Source organism: Sturnira hondurensis, unplaced genomic scaffold, assembly GCF_014824575.4.
Source record: "Sturnira hondurensis isolate 20B ecotype Veracruz unplaced genomic scaffold, ASM1482457v3 Scaffold0010128, whole genome shotgun sequence".
In the NCBI taxonomy this organism is placed as follows: Eukaryota; Metazoa; Chordata; class Mammalia; order Chiroptera; family Phyllostomidae; genus Sturnira; species Sturnira hondurensis.
Genome location: NW_028082759.1, coordinates 2,048,775 through 2,070,333, shown reverse-complemented (window position 1 = coordinate 2,070,333; position 21,559 = coordinate 2,048,775). Strand labels below are relative to the sequence as shown.

The 21,559-nt window shown below is 38.2% G+C and overlaps 1 protein-coding gene across 1 annotated transcript; it reads left to right on the top strand.

Moving 5' to 3' along the window:
* The first annotated feature begins 8,360 nt into the window (after positions 1-8,360).
* CTSO (cathepsin O) lies at positions 8,361-19,835 on the top strand. Its single transcript, XM_037058274.1, has 8 exons — positions 8,361-8,684; positions 9,857-9,965; positions 10,561-10,700; positions 12,832-12,999; positions 14,296-14,417; positions 17,676-17,839; positions 18,413-18,505; positions 18,934-19,835. Exons 1-8 carry the CDS (start codon positions 8,547-8,549, stop codon positions 18,966-18,968), a joined length of 969 nt encoding a protein of 322 aa, XP_036914169.1. The 5' UTR covers positions 8,361-8,546; the 3' UTR covers positions 18,969-19,835.
* Positions 19,836-21,559: the final 1,724 nt, after the last annotated feature.

The following is a 21,559-nucleotide window of genomic DNA, read 5'->3' as shown; positions in this document are numbered from 1 at the left end:
AGGCCACATAGTCAATATGAAACAAGAATAAAAACTCACATTAATCCAAAACTAAGATTGTGTTTCAGCCACTGTAGATTGCATCATACTTTGACTTTCATTCCAAGAATTACCTCAAAGACTTTGTGGTACACAAAGAAGTTCAAAATGGTAATCATCAGAAAAGCAAGGATGTCTCCTCTTGCCACTCTTTTTCAAATTATACTGGAAATTCTAGCTAAATAAATAAGACAAGAAAAATACAAGTTATATAGACTTAGAGAAAAGGAATAAACTGCCTTGGTTCAAAGATGACAAATTCATTTATGTAGAAAATCTGAAAGAATCAACCAAATACTTCTGGAACTAATAAGTGATCATAGCAAGGTTGCAGGATATAAAGTTAATATGCAAAAGTCCATGTATTTCCTATAAATTAATTAAGATTAAAAGCACAGTCCCATTTACATAAGGACTTTCAATTTAAATAGGAATGAATCTAACCAAATATGTACAAAATCTATATGAGGAAAACTACAAAATTCTGGTGAAATATATCAAAGAAGAAGCAACTAAATAATTAAATACTTCATGTCCATGGATAGAAAGATTTAGTATTGTCAGTTCTTACCAATTTTATCTGTGAATTTTTATCTCAATCCAAACCGAAATCCTGACAAGATTTTTTGTGGGTATTGAAAAACTAATCCTAAAGTCTATATATAGAGGCAAAAGACTTAGAAGAGCCACCTAAATATCGAAGGAAAGGAATAAAGTCAGAGAGCTGACGCTGCCTGACTTGAAGACAGTATAAAGCTGCAGTAGTCAAGGCAGTGGGATACTAGTGAAAGTCTAGGCAAACAGATTAATGGAACAGAATAGAAACCCCAGGGGTAGATTCACACAGATACAAACAACTGATCTTTGATAAAGCAGCAAAAGCAATTAAATGGAGAAGAAAAGTCTTCAATAAATAGTGATGCAAACACTGGACATTCATATGCAAGAAAAATGAAGCTGTACACCTTCACAAAAATTAACTCAAAATAGATCTTAAACCTAAATATAAAAAACAAAACCATAAATTCTAAAAGCTATATAAGGGAAAACCTTAATGACATTGTGTATGGTAATAGCTTTTTAGATTCAACACCAAAGGCACAATCTATGGAAAAGTAAATTATAAGCTTGACATCATTAAAACTGAAAAGTTCTGCCTTGTGAAGAATAATATTAAGAGAATGTGAAGTCAAGACACAGATAAGGAGAAAATGTTTGCAAAAGACACATCCAATAAAAAACTGTTTTTCAAAATGTACAAAGAACTCCTAAAACTTAACAATAAGAAAATTAACAACTAGGCCCTGGCTGGTGTAGCTCAGTGGATTGAGCGCGGGCCTGCGAACCAGACGATCACAGTTCGATTCCCAGTCAGGGCACATGCCTGGGTTGCAGGCCAGTTCCCTGCAGGCCAACTCCCAGCAGGGGACGCACGAAAGGCAACCATACATTGATGTTTCTCTCCCTCTCTCCTTCCCTTCCCCTCTAAAGATAAATAAATAAAATATATTTTAAAAAAAGAACAAAAAAAACAAAATTAAGTTGTGTGTGTGTGTGTGTGGGGGGGGCAGTAGTAAAAAAAAAAAGAAAATTAACAACTAGATTTCAAAAATGGGCCAAAGACATTAACAGACACTTCACCAAAGAAAAGACACAGGTGGCAAGTAAGCATATGAAAAACGCATTGCAAATTAAACGAGATACTACCACACAGCTATTAGAAGGCTAACATCCGAAGCACATACATCACCAGATTCTGTCAAGGCTGTGGCGCTGCAGAAACTCTCATTCATTCATTGTAGGAATGCAAAGTGGTACATTGCTGTGAGAGACCATTTGACAATGTCCTGCAAACTAAATATATTTTTACCATATGATACAGCAGCTGAGCTCCTTGGTATTTACTCAAATGGAATTGAAAATATGTGTGTACACAAAACCTGTACATGGGTGTTTACATCAGCTTTATTCAGAATTGCCAAAACTGGGAAGCAGTCAAGATGTCCTTCAGTGAGTGGATAAATAAACTGTAATATATCCAGATAATGGATTATTATTCAGCTCTAAAAAGAAATAAACTATCAGACCATGAGAAGACATGGAGGAAACTTAAGTGCATATTACTAAGTGAAACAAACTAATTCGAAAAGGCCACAAACTGTATGATTTCAATTATACAACATGCAGAAAAAGGCAAAACTATGGAAAAAGTAAAAGATTGGTAGTTGGCAGGGATCAGGCATAGGATGAAAGAAGACTATGTAGAACATTTAGGGAAGGGAAGCTATTTTGTGTGATTCTATAATGGAATACATGTCATTATACATTTACGAAACAAGTGGCAGAATCCACACCCAATGTGATCTATGGACTCTGGGAAATGACATGTCAATGCAGGCCATCAATAGTGATGACTGCAACCCTCTGGTGAAGGATGTCCATAGTAGTGGAGGAGGATATGTGTGTGTGTGTCTGTACTTTTTGCTCAATTTTGCTCCTAGCCTAAAACTGCTTTAAAAACTAAAGCTTATCAATTTCTTTAAAGGGCGATTACTTAATAATCGTATAAACCAAGTGATCATTCAAAGCAATGAAAGGAAATCATCCTCCAGCAAACTGCCTCTGGTTTGGCAGCAAGCGCCAACCTTTTCCTTTTGCTGCCTGAGTGATGGGGTTTTCTAGAATTGTTAAATGTAAGGCTAGATTTGCAGCCAAGATGAGTGGTCCTCATTTATACACATTGCACCTAAAGACTGTTTTTTTCTTTATGTGTCTCCATTCCCAGGGAGACTTCCTTTTTCCTTACATCTAACATCTGCTCTTTGGGACGATGCCGTTTTTGCATGGGCATAGAGGTCTAGAGTAGATAATTCTCACAGACTCCATCTAACTAAAGGAGAATGGAGAGCCATTAGAAAACAGGTATGTTTGGATTAATGGCATCCTCAGAATAAAGGGTGCCAGAATTTTTTTCTTAGATCATAAAAATTTCCACTACTTAAAATTATTATATAAGAGAGAAGGAGCATCCTGAGCTCTGGCGAAATATTATCAGCATGCAAAATGTGTTGTTTTTGATCTACTGATGATAGATTTTTCTGAAGTGCCTTAGAACTGTAGAACAGTCTTTATCTATGAAGAGACAACTGACTATTTTGCTATGAGTAGTTAATAATTTTTCTAAGATAAACCCATCACCTCTGTCTACACCGTGCACGCAAGGCGGCAGGGCTGAAGCGGTTCTCTGTTCACATTCATTCAAATGTCAGCAGAATAAAAATGGATTGAGGTTTCCATAGAAACCACTCCTAGCTTCAGGTGTTTCTCAGGGCCTATTGTTCCATTAACTGTTTGGAGTAAGAAGGTATACATTATGGCTTTCCTGAAAGTTTTTATTTTTTAAATTTTATTAAATTCTTTGGGGCGATGTTGGCTGATAAGGTTATGTAGGTTTCAAGTGTAATGGTATTTTCCCTCTTTCTAAGAAGCAGGTCAGTGGAGAACCACATTCTCCTTTGTTGTCCTGCGTTTTTGGCAGCCTCTGTAACACAGCCTTTCCCTGCCAACTGAGAAACTGGAATGAGCTATTTCGAAAGCCTGACAAATCCTGCCCATTAGCAATGGCTGTTCAGGCAGCATTTCTTCTCTTTGGCCAGAAAGGAAATTTGAAAGCCTCGGACCTAGCAATTTTGGTAACACAATTTAATATCGGGATTTTTGTTGTCTCTATGAAATGTCGCCAATACAAGAGATTAAGGAGAACTGCAAGGACTCTGTGAACCCAATCAACAATAGCCAAAGGGGTGGGTGTTAGTAAAGTTTTCAGTGTAAACTCCTAGACCAAAAATCATTAAATCTTTTACTCCAGACAATAACTAATTAATTGCCTGAAGGTATAAGATCCCATGCCATAACATAAGGAGATAAACGAAAAAAGGAAAAAAAAATCCTCTTCAATTCAGAGGTAATACAACGACTTAAGTATATTACCAGGTGTCATGCTTTCCCGTAAGCTACACTAGAAAATGGAAAGTGAATAGTGGACTACAGAGCAGTCCCCGGCTACAGGTGGTATGATTAATAGAGAAAAGCCAACACAAAATAGGATAATAATAGCAAACCACCACAGCCATGCCTTGGAGTAACCAAAGGCAGGCTGAACTGGTTGGAAAGCACACCTGGGCTCTGAAGTTTGACAGGTCACTTGACATCTTACCATGGACATTTGCTGCCTAGGATTTTGAATAGACTCCTAAATCACTATACAAGTCAGTTTCCTCATTTGGAAGGGAGGGTAATTCCTACCTTGCAGGGGTTTTGTGAGGATTAGAGGTAATGGACAAGATCCTTTCTTGTCAATCCATTTATTACTTTGAAAACCTGCAGTCAGGGAGTGGTGTGGGATGAACAATTCCTCACATCACAAAACCAAGCCTTAAGGAACTAATCTCATAAAATTAAAATCCTTTCAAACATTCCCCCCACCTCAACACCAGCAACTTTCTCGGTTTGTTTGAAATTATTTGACACAAAGATACAAATTATTTGACAATCTTTAGCTGGTTATTTGAAGTTTATAATATCTCATGCAATTATAGTGCTCATTAATAATGAATTAAAAATGCACAGAATTTCATGAAACACATAAAAATGATAATGGAGAACTGGAGAGAGAAATAGCATAGATTAGTGCTAGGCTCTACTTACTCAAACACTAGATCCACAAGTTACTAAATATATAACCTTGCATGAATATCTTAACTTTTCTCTGTCTCAGTTTCCCCATCTATACAATGAAAATGATAATACTATTTACTGCAATGATTTGTTATAGGAATTAAATAAAGGCAATATTTATGAAGTGCTTAATACAGTGCTTGATAATCATAATAAATACATGAATATTAAGTAAAAATTGGGAATATAAGACAGAAAACTGTACTTGAACAAGAATTAAATAAAAATTAAAATTAAAAAAAACAAAAACAATCACAAACAATGAAACAACTGCATAGCAAAGCCATTTAAAAGGCAGTAGGATGATTCAAAACCGAAGAAAGTCCAGAAGAATCATGACAAGGTAGAAACAAAAGCAAATAATGATTTTAATATCATAGAGGTTGAGAAGCATTTGCAAAAGTGGGTAAAGGGCCAGATTATTTTCATACACAAAAGAAGTGCCCATGTTCTTTACTGGGCAGCTCAAGTCAAAGATGAGTCTGTGGTGGCTGGCTTCCCAGATGGCACACAAGAAACCTCACTTCCTGTTGTTCACACTCTGGGTAATCCCCACCCCTCACATAGTACCAGGCTGGGTCTGTGCAACCAAGAGCACAGGGGATGGTAGGTCACTTGCAAGACCAGGCTGTGGAGGACACAGCTGTTTCCTTCTTAGTTATCCCCTTGCCCATTCTCTCAGTCCTTCTGATCTCTCACTCTGGGGCAAGACAGTTGTCTTGCCGCAGCAGGTCTCTGGGGAACCCAGGTGGTAAGGATCTGAGGCCTTTGTCCAAAAGTCTGAGAAGAACCAAGGACTCCAGCCAACAGCCATGTGAGCTTGAAAGCAAACCCTCTAACCCTGTGATGCCTTCAGGTGACTACAGCTGTTTTAACAGCTTGTCTGCAACCTCATGACAGAGTCTGAGCCAGAACCATCCAGCTAGGTTGTTCCCCAGCTCCTCCACCAAAACTGTGTGAGATGATAAATGTCAGAATTTGAAGCTACTAAGTTTGGGGGTTATTTGCTATGTAGCAACAGAAAATTAATACAGAATTAATACAGGAGTGTGGTATTTTGCAAATGTAATGAAAAAGTTGCACCTCCCATGTAGATGTAATTTACAGTGTTTATTCTGAAAATTGGCAAATACTTGTGATCTGTACTTTCAAGATAAAAACCTTTCAAACCTTAAAAAACTATTTAATAAATACTTTTGATCCCCCCTTAACCTCCAAAAACCTATATAATCTGTGTGCTTCCTACTTACTTCATCTTCTGCTCTCTCCCTCTTTCCACTTCTTCCACACTGACTTCTCTTATATTTCTGGAATATGGCAGTCATACTTTCACTTCAGGGCCTTTGTATTCACTATCCCTTCTCAGTTTTTCTTCCCCAAATATCAGGATATCTCCTTCTCACCTCCTTCAAGCCTTTGCTCAAATGTGTCCTCAGGGTGGTCTGTCCTGAGCACCTTACTTAAAATCACAACCCCAGTCCTGCACACCTCTGATTCTCCCGGTACCACTTTATTGCCCCATAATATTTTTTTCTAATTTTTCTGTGCCTCCTTTCTCACTGCATGTCAGTACCATGAGGATGTAAATTTCATCTCTTTAGTCAGGTAAGCACTGATGGATCCTCATCACATACAACAATCCTGGCGCTTAATAAGTGCTCAATAAATATTTGCTGATTGGAGCTTAGTAAGCAAATCTATTGTAATGTTTGGTTTTTTTACACAGCCACTTATGCTAGGATAGGGACAACTGCCTATGGTTAAATTTTCTGAGTCAGTAAGCTGTCGACAAGCAGTAGTTGTGATCTGAATGGAAACCTCTGTTAAAAAAATAAGTATTAGCTTGAGTGATTTACAAATGAGGGCTAGGTGCAGAAGCACTACCGAGGTTGACATCAATATTGATCATTGAACGTACTGTCTAAATGAAATCTTTGTCACCATATATTCCAAGAGTAATATATCTCATCAAACATGCATGTAAAAAAGCTTCCAAGTCTTTACTCTTAGTTCCCAGAACTGATGTAATTTATTTTTATTACCAATTTTGCATCACAGAATAGCATGACTCACTGCACGTAGGTAAAAACTAGAGACATAAATCAGATGGTGGTTCTAAAAAGTTTATGAGGGTTATGACATCAATTTTGAAGCCTTCCGGAAGCACTGTATGGTAGAGGTTCTTACAGAAAGGCCTGTTAGAGCTGCCTTTGTGGGTGTGTAGCCTGTGCAGTCACATACGACCCTGTGCTTGTTAATTTAATGCCCTACTGTTTCTGTCTTGACATTGTTAATAATACATGAAGAAGGGGCCCCAATTTTACACTTGGTATGTAAATTATGTAACTGATCGCGAGGCCCAGGAATATTGAGTACTGACTACTCCCTTTTCCAGGAAATAAGCAGAGATGGAATGACCAAAGGGCATACAGAATTTTCTCTGAGATAGGTAGTTACCCCAGCCGTCTTCTCAGGTCCCCCTGACCCCGCGCGGGAGGAAAGCTGGAGGAATAGTAACGGTGGTGCTCTGCTTGTCACTTCACCCATGGCCTGTGTTACCAGAGGCAGCAACAGCCCCAGAGATGGTTAGAAAAGCAGAAGTACTGAATCAGAATTTGCGTTTCCTGTGCACTTATTTTTATGTGATTTCCTTTTTAAAAAAATTTTATATTTTAATTATAGTTGACACTCAATAGTATCTTATAATAGTTTTCGGTGTCCTGTGCACTTTAAGTTTGAGGAGCAGCTGAACAGCTCCGAGAGTCATCCCGGACCTGTGACAGTGGTGGTTGGAAGTCCCCCCGTCTCTCCCAGGGGGATTTTCTCCCCTTCCGCCAGAAAATCCTTAACTTCAGATGCTCCCGTATTAGGATGTTAACTTATTTAAACATTACTTTTGCCCTTTCTAAGGCCCATTCTCTAGGATTGGAGTACTATAAAATGAAAATGTTTGAAGAAAAAAAAAACAAGAAGAAAGCATGAAAATGAGATATCATGAGCTACGCTGAGTAGATGGAAATCAGTGTAACAATAAAATGGGAAGGGGCGAGTAACTTAAAAATTAAACAACTAGCCAATACTGAGCACTTAAAATGTGCCAGGCATCATACAAAGTGTTTTATGGGGATTACTTTATTTAAATATTATCACACGTTTAAGAAATAGGTGCCATCTCTGTCTCCCTGTGCAACTAGAGAAATAGACTTTGAGTTTCCAAATGGCCCTAGTATATAATACATCCAGAAATTGTGCACTATTTCCACCACTGTGAGTTTTTTCTAACGTATTGGTAAACCAATACCTGCTGAATTAATGTCTCCGTGTCAATTCGCAAACATCATTTCAGAGTTAGTTCCTGAAGGTAAGGGGCCATCGCAGAAGCAACAACAGGATTAAGGTCAAGTTAAATTCAACTACTGCCTGAACCTTACCATTTGACGTAAGAGGAAGACAAATAAGGACTTAATTGTGGAAGGGCAGACCCCTCAATAGTTTGTGTGTTTGTGTTCCTGTGTAAAGAGAACTTTTCTCTAATTGACAGGAGATGAGACCGGAAAGCACGTGGTCATGTGCCTGGTGTTTCTTTCCCCAAAACAGCAGCGAGAATCTCCATAGTTTGCACCTAAGTGGATTCCCAGGCCCAGAGCAATAGGGACTTAGGCAGTGACAGTCTATAGGACCACACACCCCGCTCCGCCGCTTTCGTCCCCCAGACCCTCGGAGGAGCAGGAGCAGAAGAACCGAAAGGAAACCCACGCTTCGGCGCTGACATGGAGCTGCGGGCGCTCGGGAGGCTATGGCTCCTTTGCTGCTGCTGGTGCTGCAGCGCGGGCCCGGGACCCTGTTCCAGGGCCACCTCCACCCCGACTGGACCGCGGAGCCGCGAGCGACAGGAGGCAGCTTTCCGGGTACCCAGCGCGCGCCTCCCTGTTTGTTTCCTTCTCGCCCTGCGCTCTCCGCCGTCTGGCTGGGGAAGAGGGGCCCCGAGCCCTGCACCTCCCGGGGGTGCCCATGCCTTCACACCCGAACTTCTCCCTGCCTCCCCCGTGTGGCTGTGTCTCGCTGTCTCCTGTGCCTTTGCTAACGCAAATACTTGATTTCCCATGAAAGTTTTGCCGCGGTGGATTTATATGACGCGCCCCAAGTAATCAACGGATAAGTCGAAACTGTTCTTGATTAGAACCTCCCACTGTTAGCAGAACCGCTTGGCAGGGGTCAAAAATAAGCAGAAGAAACCTGCATTGTTTTTCTTCCAAAGGAGGGCGCTGGTAAACTGCTTCTGGAATCAGAATTTTGTGAAAGAGCCTTGCATTGATTGAGCAAGCTGGAAGAATCTTGCCAGTTCATGATTTTCGTGTACCGGGCTCCTTAAGACTCGTGCGCCGCCTTAAAAGTCACCAAGTCAGAGCCTTGGTGGAGACTGATTTAGAGAAAGGGAACATTCCATTTCTTTTTCAGCTTATTTTGAAACATCTTCGTAGTTACGGTTAGATTTTACCCTAGCATTGAAACTCTGGTACAGACCGGTTGGCTAAGTATAAATTAGCTTGGTTAGAGAGCTTTAGAACAAACTATTAATGTCAAAAATGACGTGTGTTTCCCTGGTCTTATAATCATAAGATAATTTTAAGATAATTTTAAGCTGGATCCCCTTCCAGACAAGAATCTGGAATGTCTTACTGAAACTCATTCAATTAAACACATTCAGTTACAACAAAGGAAAATAAAAAATATATATAATTATTTTTCACCAAATCTGTTTAAAGGCTTATTTGCATTTTTTCACTATATTAAAAAACATATATCTAGTGCTCTCAATGGGCTTAGTGAAGATGAGTTACAAATAGATTAGACATACCTTCCCCAGCCTCAAAAATATGCGTGAAAGCAGATAGTAGTTCTAATACAAAACATTTACAAATATGGTTGCATTTTCTTATACAAATCTTTCATTGTTATCTGCTGGAAATAAATCAAGCGTTGACTTTCACACCTGAAGAATATCTCCAAGTTAGTTACACCCAAATTGCTTTGGAAAGTTAACATCGGTGATATAAATTACCTTTTTTTTTTCTTTTAGGAAAGTCTTAACAGACATCAATATTTGAATTCTTTATTTCCTAGTGAAAACTCCTCTGCCATCTATGGAATAAATCAGTTTTCATATTTATTTCCTGAAGAGTTTAAAGGTATGATGTAGTGATGCTATTAGTAGATTGGTTCCCTGATTTTTAACTTGTTTCCTTAACTTTTGAGGAATTGTTGAATTGTGAACCTAGAAAATTGAGTAACAGTTAACAATGTATTAAATACTAAGTATTGAGCATGTACTTGATGCTGACAGAAAAATAAATACATGGCCACTCTTCTAATTATTACATAAAACTATTGCAGATATAAGACATTTTCGTGTGGCTGTAAGGGACAGTGAACATTCCTCATTCCTTCTATAATTTTTAGTGCTGTTTCTATTCAAGTCACCCATGGCTCCATGGGTTCTGATAAAACAAATGATACTAATTATACTCATTTTGATTATTGTCCTGGTTCTTTCCAGCAAGTCATTTTATACGGCAGTTCCATCTCTGTTGTAAGAATTCTTATCTTTTATAGCTTTCGTTGGACTGCATTTCATGTTATGGAAAAGCACATAGAAAAATCACAAAGAGCAGGCTCTACTTGAGAGCTACAGTTTCTGTTTGAAAAGTCCCTCGAAAAAAGAACCTTCAGAGGCCCTTCTTGTAATCTAATATTGTTGTCCTTTCATTTCATTTTTCTACTCAGCTATTTACTTAAGAAGCAAACCTTTCACATCCCCCAAACACGCAGCAGAAGTGCCAGAGCCCGTCTCCAACGTGTCTTTGCCTTTAAGATTTGATTGGAGAGACAAGCATGTTGTAACACTGGTGAGAAACCAGCAGACGGTAAGTTTTTAGGGTTTGGTGTTTTTTAAATCATCGTAGCATGGGAAGTCACCTTTGAGGTCAAGTTCAATCAAATTTGTAAGGGAAGCCATCATTTCCCTAGATACAAACACACCCCCATCATTCAAAACATGGCAGTAAGACTGGACTCTGGTGGAATGGGAGGCAGACATCAAAGCTTGACTTTTATTCTGGGAAAAACCATCTTTGATGTGTTCTCTCACTAATTACCATTGCCACCAGCACACTGGCTCAGAGGTGCTTCCCAGCAGCTGCGTGACAGTTACCAAAGATTCTTTAGAATAGCAGATGGGAGGCTGGAGAAAATAAATTTGACTACTAGAAGGGAAACAGCACTGAAAAAGTAACATGATACCAGGTACACTTAGCCACAGTGCAACTTGGTCTCTCAAGTTCTCAGACCTCACCCCTCGAGTGCCAACAGAAAACCCTACCCTCTAAAAGATCGTACCCTTTCTACCTGTGACCCTTAGAAACGCCGTCATTTTTGCCATAATGGGACATATATTTTCATTCCTAAAAATCACCACCTGTGCAAACCGTGCAGAAAAATGAAAGGAATTATGGGGAAAATGAAATTAGAGTACATTTTAAGATGTGTCACACTTAGTGACACACTTAATAAAAAGAGAGGGGGTAGACAAATACTGTATGATCTCACCTTTAATGGGAACCTAAACAACAAAACAAGCAAACAAACAAAATATAACCAAAGACACTGGAATAGAGAACAGGCTGACAGTGACCAGAAGGGAGGGAATTTCAGGGGGAAAGGGGAAGGGTTTACAGGAACAAGTATAAAGGACACATGGACAAAAACTAAGGTCGGTGGGGAATGGGAGGGAGGTGGGAAGGGCTGTGTGGGGGGGCTGGGATGGGAGTAAAGGACAGAAAACCGTACTTGAGCAACAATTAAAATAAAATAAATAAAATAAAGACAGATGTAGTAAAAGTTGCAGCACGGGAGTTGTCAGCTGACCAGTCAATCCTCTAACCATGTGGCTGTGGTCTCAATGTATCTGCAGTGCATACCACAACAGGCCATTCAGCCTCCCATTTTTAATTTTTTTTCAATTAAAAAAAAGAGCTTAACTAAAGCTGCCTGTAGATAATGGTCTCAGCCGCCTATAGTCACATTTCTCAACGTGTGAAGATTCTGCAGTCTAGTCCCTTAGTAAATATTTTACTATGCTGGAGGCACTGGATATCTAGACATAAAAGGCCATTTTAATGCATAAAGTTGTTCAAAACTTCACTCCATGAAGACAACAAGTTGCGCTTGCTTTCTTTGCCTAATTCTGCAACACGTGGGCCTGTGATGAGGTCAGTGCTACCCAGTTCCGAATCCCACCCTCACCTCTGCCTTTTCTGGAGTTCTGTCTTTCTTATGCATGGTCCTTGATTCCATTTGCTCCATCGCCTCCCTTTCCTTCAGGACCCATCCTTTTACTCTTTTTGTTCTAGTCTGTCCAATAAAAGCAAGCTAACAGATCCAGAATCAGGAACATTGCCAGCCAATGTTTGAATGAAGAATGATGAATATGGGTTCCTATCATTAGGACATTTCATGGGCATTCATAATAGACACATGCCAGCATTTGAGAGTTTAGAACACAATTCATTCGGCTCCTATGTCCATCAGACAATGAACACAACATGTGCGACACACATCCTCACCCCACCTCACCTTATCACCTCCCCTCCGGGAAGATGGTGGATGATGCCACCAGAGTCAGGGAAAACCAGGGATTGGAGAATGGGGTGGGATCGGTGGATGTCTCAGAAACAGACATCACCTGTTTAATAAACTGTCTTTAAAAGCACCATCAGTCTTTTTTCTCAGTCTCTAAAATTTGCTTTTATCTTGCATTATCTACTTTGCAATAGTGATATGCCAATTCACCTTCAACTAATTATTAGATTTTGATACTTAAAATAATTTTGCTTTCCTTCTTTCAATTCTTAAAGCAAAAGGATGGGCATTTATATTCTTGTAAACCTCCGGACTTGACTCATTTGATTTGATAACTTGTGATATTGAAAAATGTTGGCAAACCTGCTCTGAGCAGTGCTTGATAAAAAGTTCTATTTTGTTTCTGTTTTAAAACAGTGTGGAGGGTGCTGGGCCTTCAGCGTGGTAGGTGCAGTGGAATCGGCATATGCAATACAAGGGAAGCCTTTGGAAGACCTAAGCGTGCAGCAGGTCATCGATTGTTCGTACAATAATTACGGCTGCAATGGAGGGTCTACTTTCAGTGCTTTGAACTGGATGAATAAGGTGACTAGTTTCTCCACCTTTTAAACTCTTTGCTTCCTTTTTGCTTATTTAATGTGTGCTCATAATTCAGTTTACTCTTGTTTACTAATATTTTTAAGTTTTGAAATTTAGATGACCAAAGCTTGTATTAATCAGATTTTAAAATGAATTGCTTCTAGGTAAGCCAGCCGTCAAAAGCAAAAGGTAGAAAATTTTACCTGAGATCTATTTACCCCAAATTATTTATGCTTATTTCTGAACATTTCTTAAAAGGTAATGCTTTTATTTTGCAGATGCATGTCAAATCATGAGCCAGAAAGAAAAGAGCATATGATTCACCATTTCTATAGAATTTCTGAATATTAAGGTTAGGGATGTTATAGGTCAGCTAATTTAATCACTCTTTTATACAGGTGAAAATGTGAGATTACACTGCAAAATCAGTATCTGAGCCAGAATTGCACCTTAAATCCTCTGCTACCTATTGGACATCTTCACCCACTATGTCCCAGTGTCCCTTAATGTTCTTAGGGTACTTTCTGACCTTGTCCTCGATCCAACATCAGCTGTGTGAAAGCAACCAATGAGGGTGCTGTTACGTTTTCTAAAACTGAGTTCCCTTTGGGGAACTCAAGTTAAAGTTCCCCAAATTCAAATACTCTTCCCTTAATCATCTGCTATATTTGAGTCACTGTATGCCAAAAACTGCTCTATAGTATGGGCAACAATGAATTGTTTCCTCTCCTTTTCATAAGCCCAACATTCAGAAAAGGAGGTGTGTGTACATGTACCTATAAAATAAGTGACATATGCCGGATGAAAGGCACAGAGGGAAGAGGACAGAAAAAAACGCTTGATCTGACCATTGCCTGTACACAAACCACTGTGCTGAGTGAGTCTGAGACTTGCTCATATAGAACCGGAAGCCCCGAAGGAAAGTGCGTTGCCTTATTATAATCTCTGAAGAAGAGGACAAGACTTTATTTTTAGATTGACAGAGGTTCCAAAGAAGGAGGATACAGAAAAAAAAAAAACAAGAATAAGAGAGAAAGAAAGATAATGACTAGTTTCTAGGATATCCGTAACAAACACTTAAAGATTGAATTTAAGATCTTTAATTCCTCAAAGAATAGCCACATAATGAAGGTGTGGCCAAGATGACTTTAATTTTGACACACTGCAGAAAGTTCTGTTTGACTTTTAAAACAATTACATGAGAAAACACTTTGGTTGATTATTTCCTTTTTACTTTTTGTGTGCATTTTTTAAAAATTAATGTTTGAATACAGTTGTCTGGGCCATTATTTTCTTTTTTAGACACAGGTAAAACTGGTGAGAGATTCAGAATACCCATTCAAAGCACAGAATGGTCTCTGCCATTACTTTTCCAATTCACATTCTGGACTTTCAATCAAAGGTTTTTCTGCACATGACTTCAGGTAAATGTCTTATGCTGCTGTTATTTTCTTTCTATTTCTTAATTTATAATCTATTGACTATTCAGAGTTAATAAATTGGTTGAAGGTTTCATGCATATTTGTAATTGTTTTCCAACCTCTTTTCTACTAGAGAGGCTAATTGTCAATCACCGTGGAGTGCTAGGGATGTTCTTCCTTAAATAGGATCTACGTGAGTGTTAATGTGTCATTATAATAAAAATATAAAGCTCAAATCAACACATTAAATCCAGTTAAAGGTATAACTTATATTTACCATCTTCCTTTTACCAATTCTAAGTGCCGTAATTACCATTAGTGTATTTTAATCCTCCCATGGAATCAGTGGAAAATGGCCTTGTATAGATGCTCCAGCTAATATCAAGCAGTCTACTTACCAGGAATCATTTCTTAAACACCCTCTATGCCCCTTGCATTTCAAGCTGTCAACTGTAAGAAAAGCATAGACTGAAACTTCCACGTTAGAAACAAGGCGGAATGTATTATTGGAGATAGATTCTGTAGCACACCCTGTATTGGCGCAAGGGAAGTGAGACACAGATAAGAAAAAGCTGAGGAAGATGATTTGTGTCAGAGTTTGAAGGGCAAGCTTTAAAATGCCTTCAAATTCTGTGAAAATTTCACAGCTGGTGAGAGACCAGCTTTGTGACCATTTCAATGTAGTGCAAAATAGATGATCAGAAATGATAAGAACAAAGAAAGACTCAGCCCAAACCTGGCTTTATTGTTTTGTTTGTTTTTAAATAGGAAGAGAGCTTTGTGCGGTCTTTTGAAACAGAGAATGCAGAGAAATTAAATTAAATTTGGATGAGGGGACTGCCCCTACAAGTTACTGGTACTGAACATGAACAGAAACTCCGCATCCAGATGGTGTCTACCCATGGGATGGGAAGGGAATCAAGGGTGAAATTGGACCCTTGAACAAAACGGAACCCCTCTAAATAAGCATAAGTATGCCAGAGGACTGGCAGATTGTCAACACAGCTCCTGTCCCCAACAAGGGCACTCAGGGTGACTGTAGGAACCATGCACCAGAAAGCTTCGACTCCACAGATGGCAGGCTACGCTGGATCGGTAATAACATGGGCAGGGTCACTGACTACAGTGGTCAGCATCTCCTTTGATAAGGGCAACACACTTTCTGAAATGAGTATGCTCTGTGAGCTCTCAGCTCCTTGACAGTGTAAGGGAAGTGTGTGTACAAGAAGGCACAGTTTTCAAAAAGTCACTGGAAAAAGATTCAGGGAATCCCTTGCCATGGGTAGTACCTGAGAAAGTTAGAAAGAAACAAAAGACTGAGAGGCATTAGTCTTTGGAGAGTTGGAGTGAGTTGGAGAGTGAGAGTGAGAATCTGCAAAGGTCACTGACACTGGGCCTGGAACAGGGTTTATGCACCCCTTTGATTAAACAGAAAGAGGTTCCCCCCAAAATCTCTGTGTTTACACTGGACTTTAAACACAAAAAATCTCTGTGTTTACACTGGAGAGTTTACAACTCTCTGGTAATACAACGCTGAGGTAACTGTGATAGATTGTGCAAGAAGACCTTCCTTTGATTTACTCTTTTATTCATTCAAATATTTACTGAACACTGTTTCAAGTTATAGGGATTCGGCAGTGAATCAACAGACCAAAATCCTTCCCTTGGGACTCTATTTTAGTGATAGAGTCAGGCAACAAATAAAACAAATGAAAATATGTATGGCATGCTAGATTTAATACATTCTAAAGAGGACAAAACAATGGATTATCATAGTTACAAAATGGTTTTTAAATTGAATACAGTAAAATATATATTATACACTAAAGCCTATGCTGAGAAAAAATAGTTTATTAGATAAGTTAGAAGTGAGGGGAGGAAATAATGTTTTTATTAACTTAGAGGGAAATGTGTTAGGCATGCTACAAAATTTACAGCTCTACTTTACCTTTATATTGATTCTACAAGGTAGGTGGGATGACTGCAGAGTACAGCTGGAATTGAACCGCAGTATGTAGAACTTCAAAGCCTATACCCCTCCATGATGCCTTTTGAGAAATTATATAATTTTGCCTGTTTCAGGGTAATGTTAATGAATACTCATTACTATTACAATAGCAAAAATTAGAAATGGCTGGTCAGAGATTTCCAAAAACCAAATCTTCAAGTTAAAAGGTAATGAATAAATGTGTAGAATGAATGTGCAGTTTCTATTTCAGTCATTTCTACTGTTAATCATTCATTTTTTCTCCTCATCTGTGGAGAAAATGTACTCTTGATAGAAACTGATGTCTAGTCGGTCATGATGAAGGATTATATACTCTTTTAAGCCACTAATCCACCCATGTCTTGCTGCCGCAATAATGTACCAAATACTATCTTCATGGCCAGAAACACTAGTAACTTGGTTATAGCCCCCTCCCCCTCCAAAGCTGACCTTTAAAAATGCAAATAATGGTTTACTCACATACTTCCAAGAATAGTGAAGGCTGAATGTTGTGAACAGAAGATTTATCATTAAATGTCCATGTGTGGAGTCTGGAAGGAATAACTGTGTCTTTGCAGTCTTCACAATCTAGGACTAGTTCTCTGATGTCTTCACATGTCTTCTATCAGATAACGTATTTGCTACTTTGGGATACTCTTTTGCTATAATTTCTGTATTTGAAATTCACTAACATAAGTTGATCAGTCTTGATTTTCATGTTGTGTGGCAGAGGTATTTCCATGCATCCCTTCTTTCCACTTTACTTATTAAAAGAATCTTTATATTATAGCTGAATACTTGGCCAGCCAGCTAGTTGCAAAACTTCATTCACCATCTTCCTTGAAGCTAGACTTAGCTATATGACAGAGTTCTAGCCAAGGAGATCCATACAGATACATGCAGAGTGTGTGTGTTACTTCTGGGAAGTCTCAGCAAGGATATAGCACCTCTTCTTTCTACTTCCTGCTGTGTGAAATATGTGTTAAGTGCCTGGAGCCCCTGTGGCCATCGTGGACCATTAACTGGCCTTGGGAATGGACACCTCACGTGGCAGAATAATAACATCAAAGGAGCCTGGCTTCCTGATATCCTGCAGCCCCACTGCAGCCCTTAGATTCCCGACATCACAGACTTCTTTAGCCCCCATTGTTTAAGTCTTCTATAATTGCAACCAAACCGACTTGTGTTTATACAAAGATTAAAGAGATCATTTTTATAAAATATTCTGATCTTAAAAACTAAACTCCTTAAACAAGTATTTTCTCTTTTGGTAGTGACCAAGAAGACAGAATGGCAAAAGCACTTCTTACCTTTGGTCCTTTGGTAGGGATCGTAGATGCCGTGAGCTGGCAAGATTATCTGGGAGGGATTATTCAGCATCATTGCTCTAGTGGCGAAGCCAATCATGCAGTGATCATAACTGGGTTTGACAAAACAGGTGAGTGCTGGTAAGGCTTGATTGATTGCTTTCTAGCTTAGGGTGATTGACAAATGATCGCCATCTTTTAAAAGGTTAAAATGTGGTCTTCTTATGTCTAAGTCCTCCTAGGACCTTTGCAAGTTTTCAAGACTTCTGGGACAAATGACCCCAAGGTGTTTCTGCCTATCAATTTTGGTAGATAATTTGTTTGAATGTTGATAATTATTGATTTAAATAATGTGCATTTTCCCTCTGGAGTGTTTAGGATAATTGTTAGAAAAGCATGATATTTTATCACATATATCTAACAATTATTTTCATTTTCCTTTTTCTAATTCCATGGAAATATGTGTGTGTTTTCATTTTATGCTAGACCCCACATTAAGTGAAATGAGTTCAAACATATTTTTCTATTAATTGGAGTGTTGACATAAGTACCGCTCAGGTTTACTTAGCTAGCTTAAGTTAGCATCCTGTTAGTTTTAATCGTTTTCTCAAAGTTACTATACGGATCAAGAAATAACATTTAAATTAACGTGCATTAACACCAATATGAGTTTCTCAGGTATGTTAGCATGTTTTGTTTCATAGGAAGTACTCCATATTGGATTGTGCGGAACTCATGGGGAAGTTCATGGGGAGTGGATGGCTATGCCCATGTCAAAATGGGAGGGAATATTTGTGGTGAGTCATTAATTGATGTTGAAAACTTCAAGCTAAATGTCAAAAAAGATACTCTGAATATATTAAAAGTACAAGCCTGTGCAGTCCATAATATGCTTCCAATGTACCTAAATCACTTTTATAGTATAGTAATAATTTTTCACTTTAGCCAATTGACAAAAATAGTTCTATTAATTATTTTATCACCTCAGTTAATAAGTCATTTTGGGTTATATTGTAGTTTCTTGAAACAAAAATATTGGTCATATCCTCTAATATCTGCTTTTTAGGTTATCATGTTCATATTGAGAGCTATAACTGTTCAATTATTTCCTTAGTAGATGCTAACTTTTTCTGAACCCAGATGAAAATTATTTTGTTTTGTTTATACACAAGGCATGTAAAGAGGAAATAGACTCAATCTAATAATTTCTTCTTTTTTCTTTTAGGTATTGCAGATTCTGTTTCTGCTGTATTTGTATGATATATTGATTGGATCAAGAAACAACCACAAAAATGAAGGTTCATAATTAAATGTAGCTGGTAGTTCATTCTCAGCATTATTTACCTTTAGGTTTTAGCAACTACCCACAAAAATTTCTAGGGCCTAGTAGCATTTAAACTCAGTTCTAGAATATTCCCTTCTTGTATGGAGACGTGGGCAACCATATTCATTTGGAAGAACACCAAAACCGTGGCCTGAGAAACAGTTTCCTACTCTGGACTGAGTCTCACAGTAGGGGATATCTCAGGTCTCTTTATTTTGAAGAGGCTATTATCTGGTTGTGTTTGATTGCTGTTTTGTTTGTTTTTTATTTGTTTATTCTTAATGTCAAGATTAAAAAGGTGATAAAAATGTCTTTTCCTTTGCGTAATATAACCACTGCCTTAAGTCACCTCTATATACAAGAATAGCCAACTTAAAATTATGTGCACCTCAGAGTTATACTCTCAGCTCTCTGAGATTAAATTTTGTAAGGATTTTGAAATATCAATAGCTTTACCTCAACAATTAGTGCTTATCCTTTGAACCGCAGACAGATCATGTAGTAAGAAACAAAAGGACAAAAATTACTTTTTTACAAGGTTGAAATTAAATGGCAATAAATTATACGGCAACTGTGTGGTAAGAAAACCTCAAGGAGCATTGCCTGAAAGACAAATTAATTACTTGGAAATTTTCGTTGTCAAGAGGATTCCACTAGACTTCATTTCTTACTTTGATCTCTCTATATTGAAGGACAGTGTATTTTTCCGTTTTCCCACTCTCTTTCTCTTACTCTTTACTGTGATACTCCTAAGTTTTCCTGGTTGTTTGACTTCCCTGGCTAAGAAGTCCCATTGTTTATATTTCATTTCTATTCTACAACTATATATTTTGTTCTCTCTAAGCCACAAACATCAAGTCCTCACCTTTCTCTTTTTCCCATTACTTGTAGATAGTATGCCTTTCAAAGTCTAATGTTGTTAATCTGGGGTATCAGACAGAATGCAAGTTTCTTAGGCTCTCCATTTTCCCAGTCTCCTGCATGTTTCCCAGACTCCCATTCTAACTACTTTGTCGTGTTCCCATTTGGTTTTCATCTGGTTCTTAGCCCTTTATGGCCATGTTCCTTGCCTAAGTCATCATGGGTGGCTGGGGAACAACCTCATAGCATAAGAGTTGATCTTTTGATTGTACAACAGTATTAAATGTTATATGAGAAAATCTAATCAAAGACTACATATGTAAGTATTTCTTCTCTAAAATTCGTGGTTGCTGCTTTTTTCCCCTAATTTTTATTGAATGTATTGAGGTGACACTGATTAACAAATTACATAGATTTCAGGTGCACAATTCCACAACGCATCATCTGCACAACCCATTATATGTTTACTGCCCTAAGTCAAGTCTCCTTCCAACGCCATATATGGCCCCATACCCTCCTCCACCTCCCCCATCCACACTCCCGCTGGCAATCACCCCACTGTTGTCCATGGCCATAAATCCTCCCTCTCTCTCTCTCTCTCTTCCCCTCTCTCTCCCCACTGCTTAATCCCTCCAGGTTGCTTTCTAATGTAAAATATATTACAAAAGTGAAATTTTAAATATAGAAGCAACCACTAAAAAAATTGAGGACATCCTGTTTTTTATTTCCCTTTTGGTTTGTATCCATCCCATTTATTAGAAATGAAAATCAAAAACAAAACACTATACTTCTTTTTCTTATACCAACCAGAACCAATCTCAAAAGAATATGTGTTGACTTGGGCTTAAAAATGTTCCAGGAAGATAAACATTGATAGCTTACTTGATTAATATTCTAATCAATTAAATATGACAAAGGGAACTAAGTTTGTGTGTATTTACTGATTTCTGTATAATATAAATGCCTTTCTGATACTCTTTTAAATGCTAAAATATTTTTTAAATTACAAAATGATTAATACCTCACAACTGCTCTGAATTGGATGACATTTGTAATAAAACAGCCTTTATTTGACTTTGTGTTAAGAAGACTATTTCCAGAAGTGTGTGGCTTACATTTGTAAAAACAGTGTTAATGTGCTTTACATTCACCCAAGAGTTTGCTTTGTTCCAAATCCATGTACTTCATTTTTGGTTTTCTCCACAGATACCTTCACCTCAATGTCTCAAAAAAAAAAAAAGAAAGAAAGGAAAGGAAAGACTGCTACACCTCCTAGCGTCTCTTTATTAGTTAACAGCATCAACATTCAGTAATCACCCAATTGGTAAAATGAAGGGAAATCTCTTTGGATATTTAATCAGGCTGATTATACCTTAGTAACCAATCACCTGGTCACCTGCCTCCTCTCCATTTCTAGTGTTCCTTTTTTAATGCATGTTCTTTAATATGACATCTCCACTATTGAGTAATCTACCCAGCCCTGGCTGGTGTGGTGCAGTGGGTTGAGTGTACCCATAAACCCATGTTCCTTAATCCAATGGTTCTCAAAAGTATAGTCCCCAGACCAGAAAATACCTGAGGATTTGTGAAACCCTCTGTTTTAATAAGCCCTCCTGATGATTCTGATGGATGTCATTATAATCCACCTGCTCTGTGTTCCTTAGAT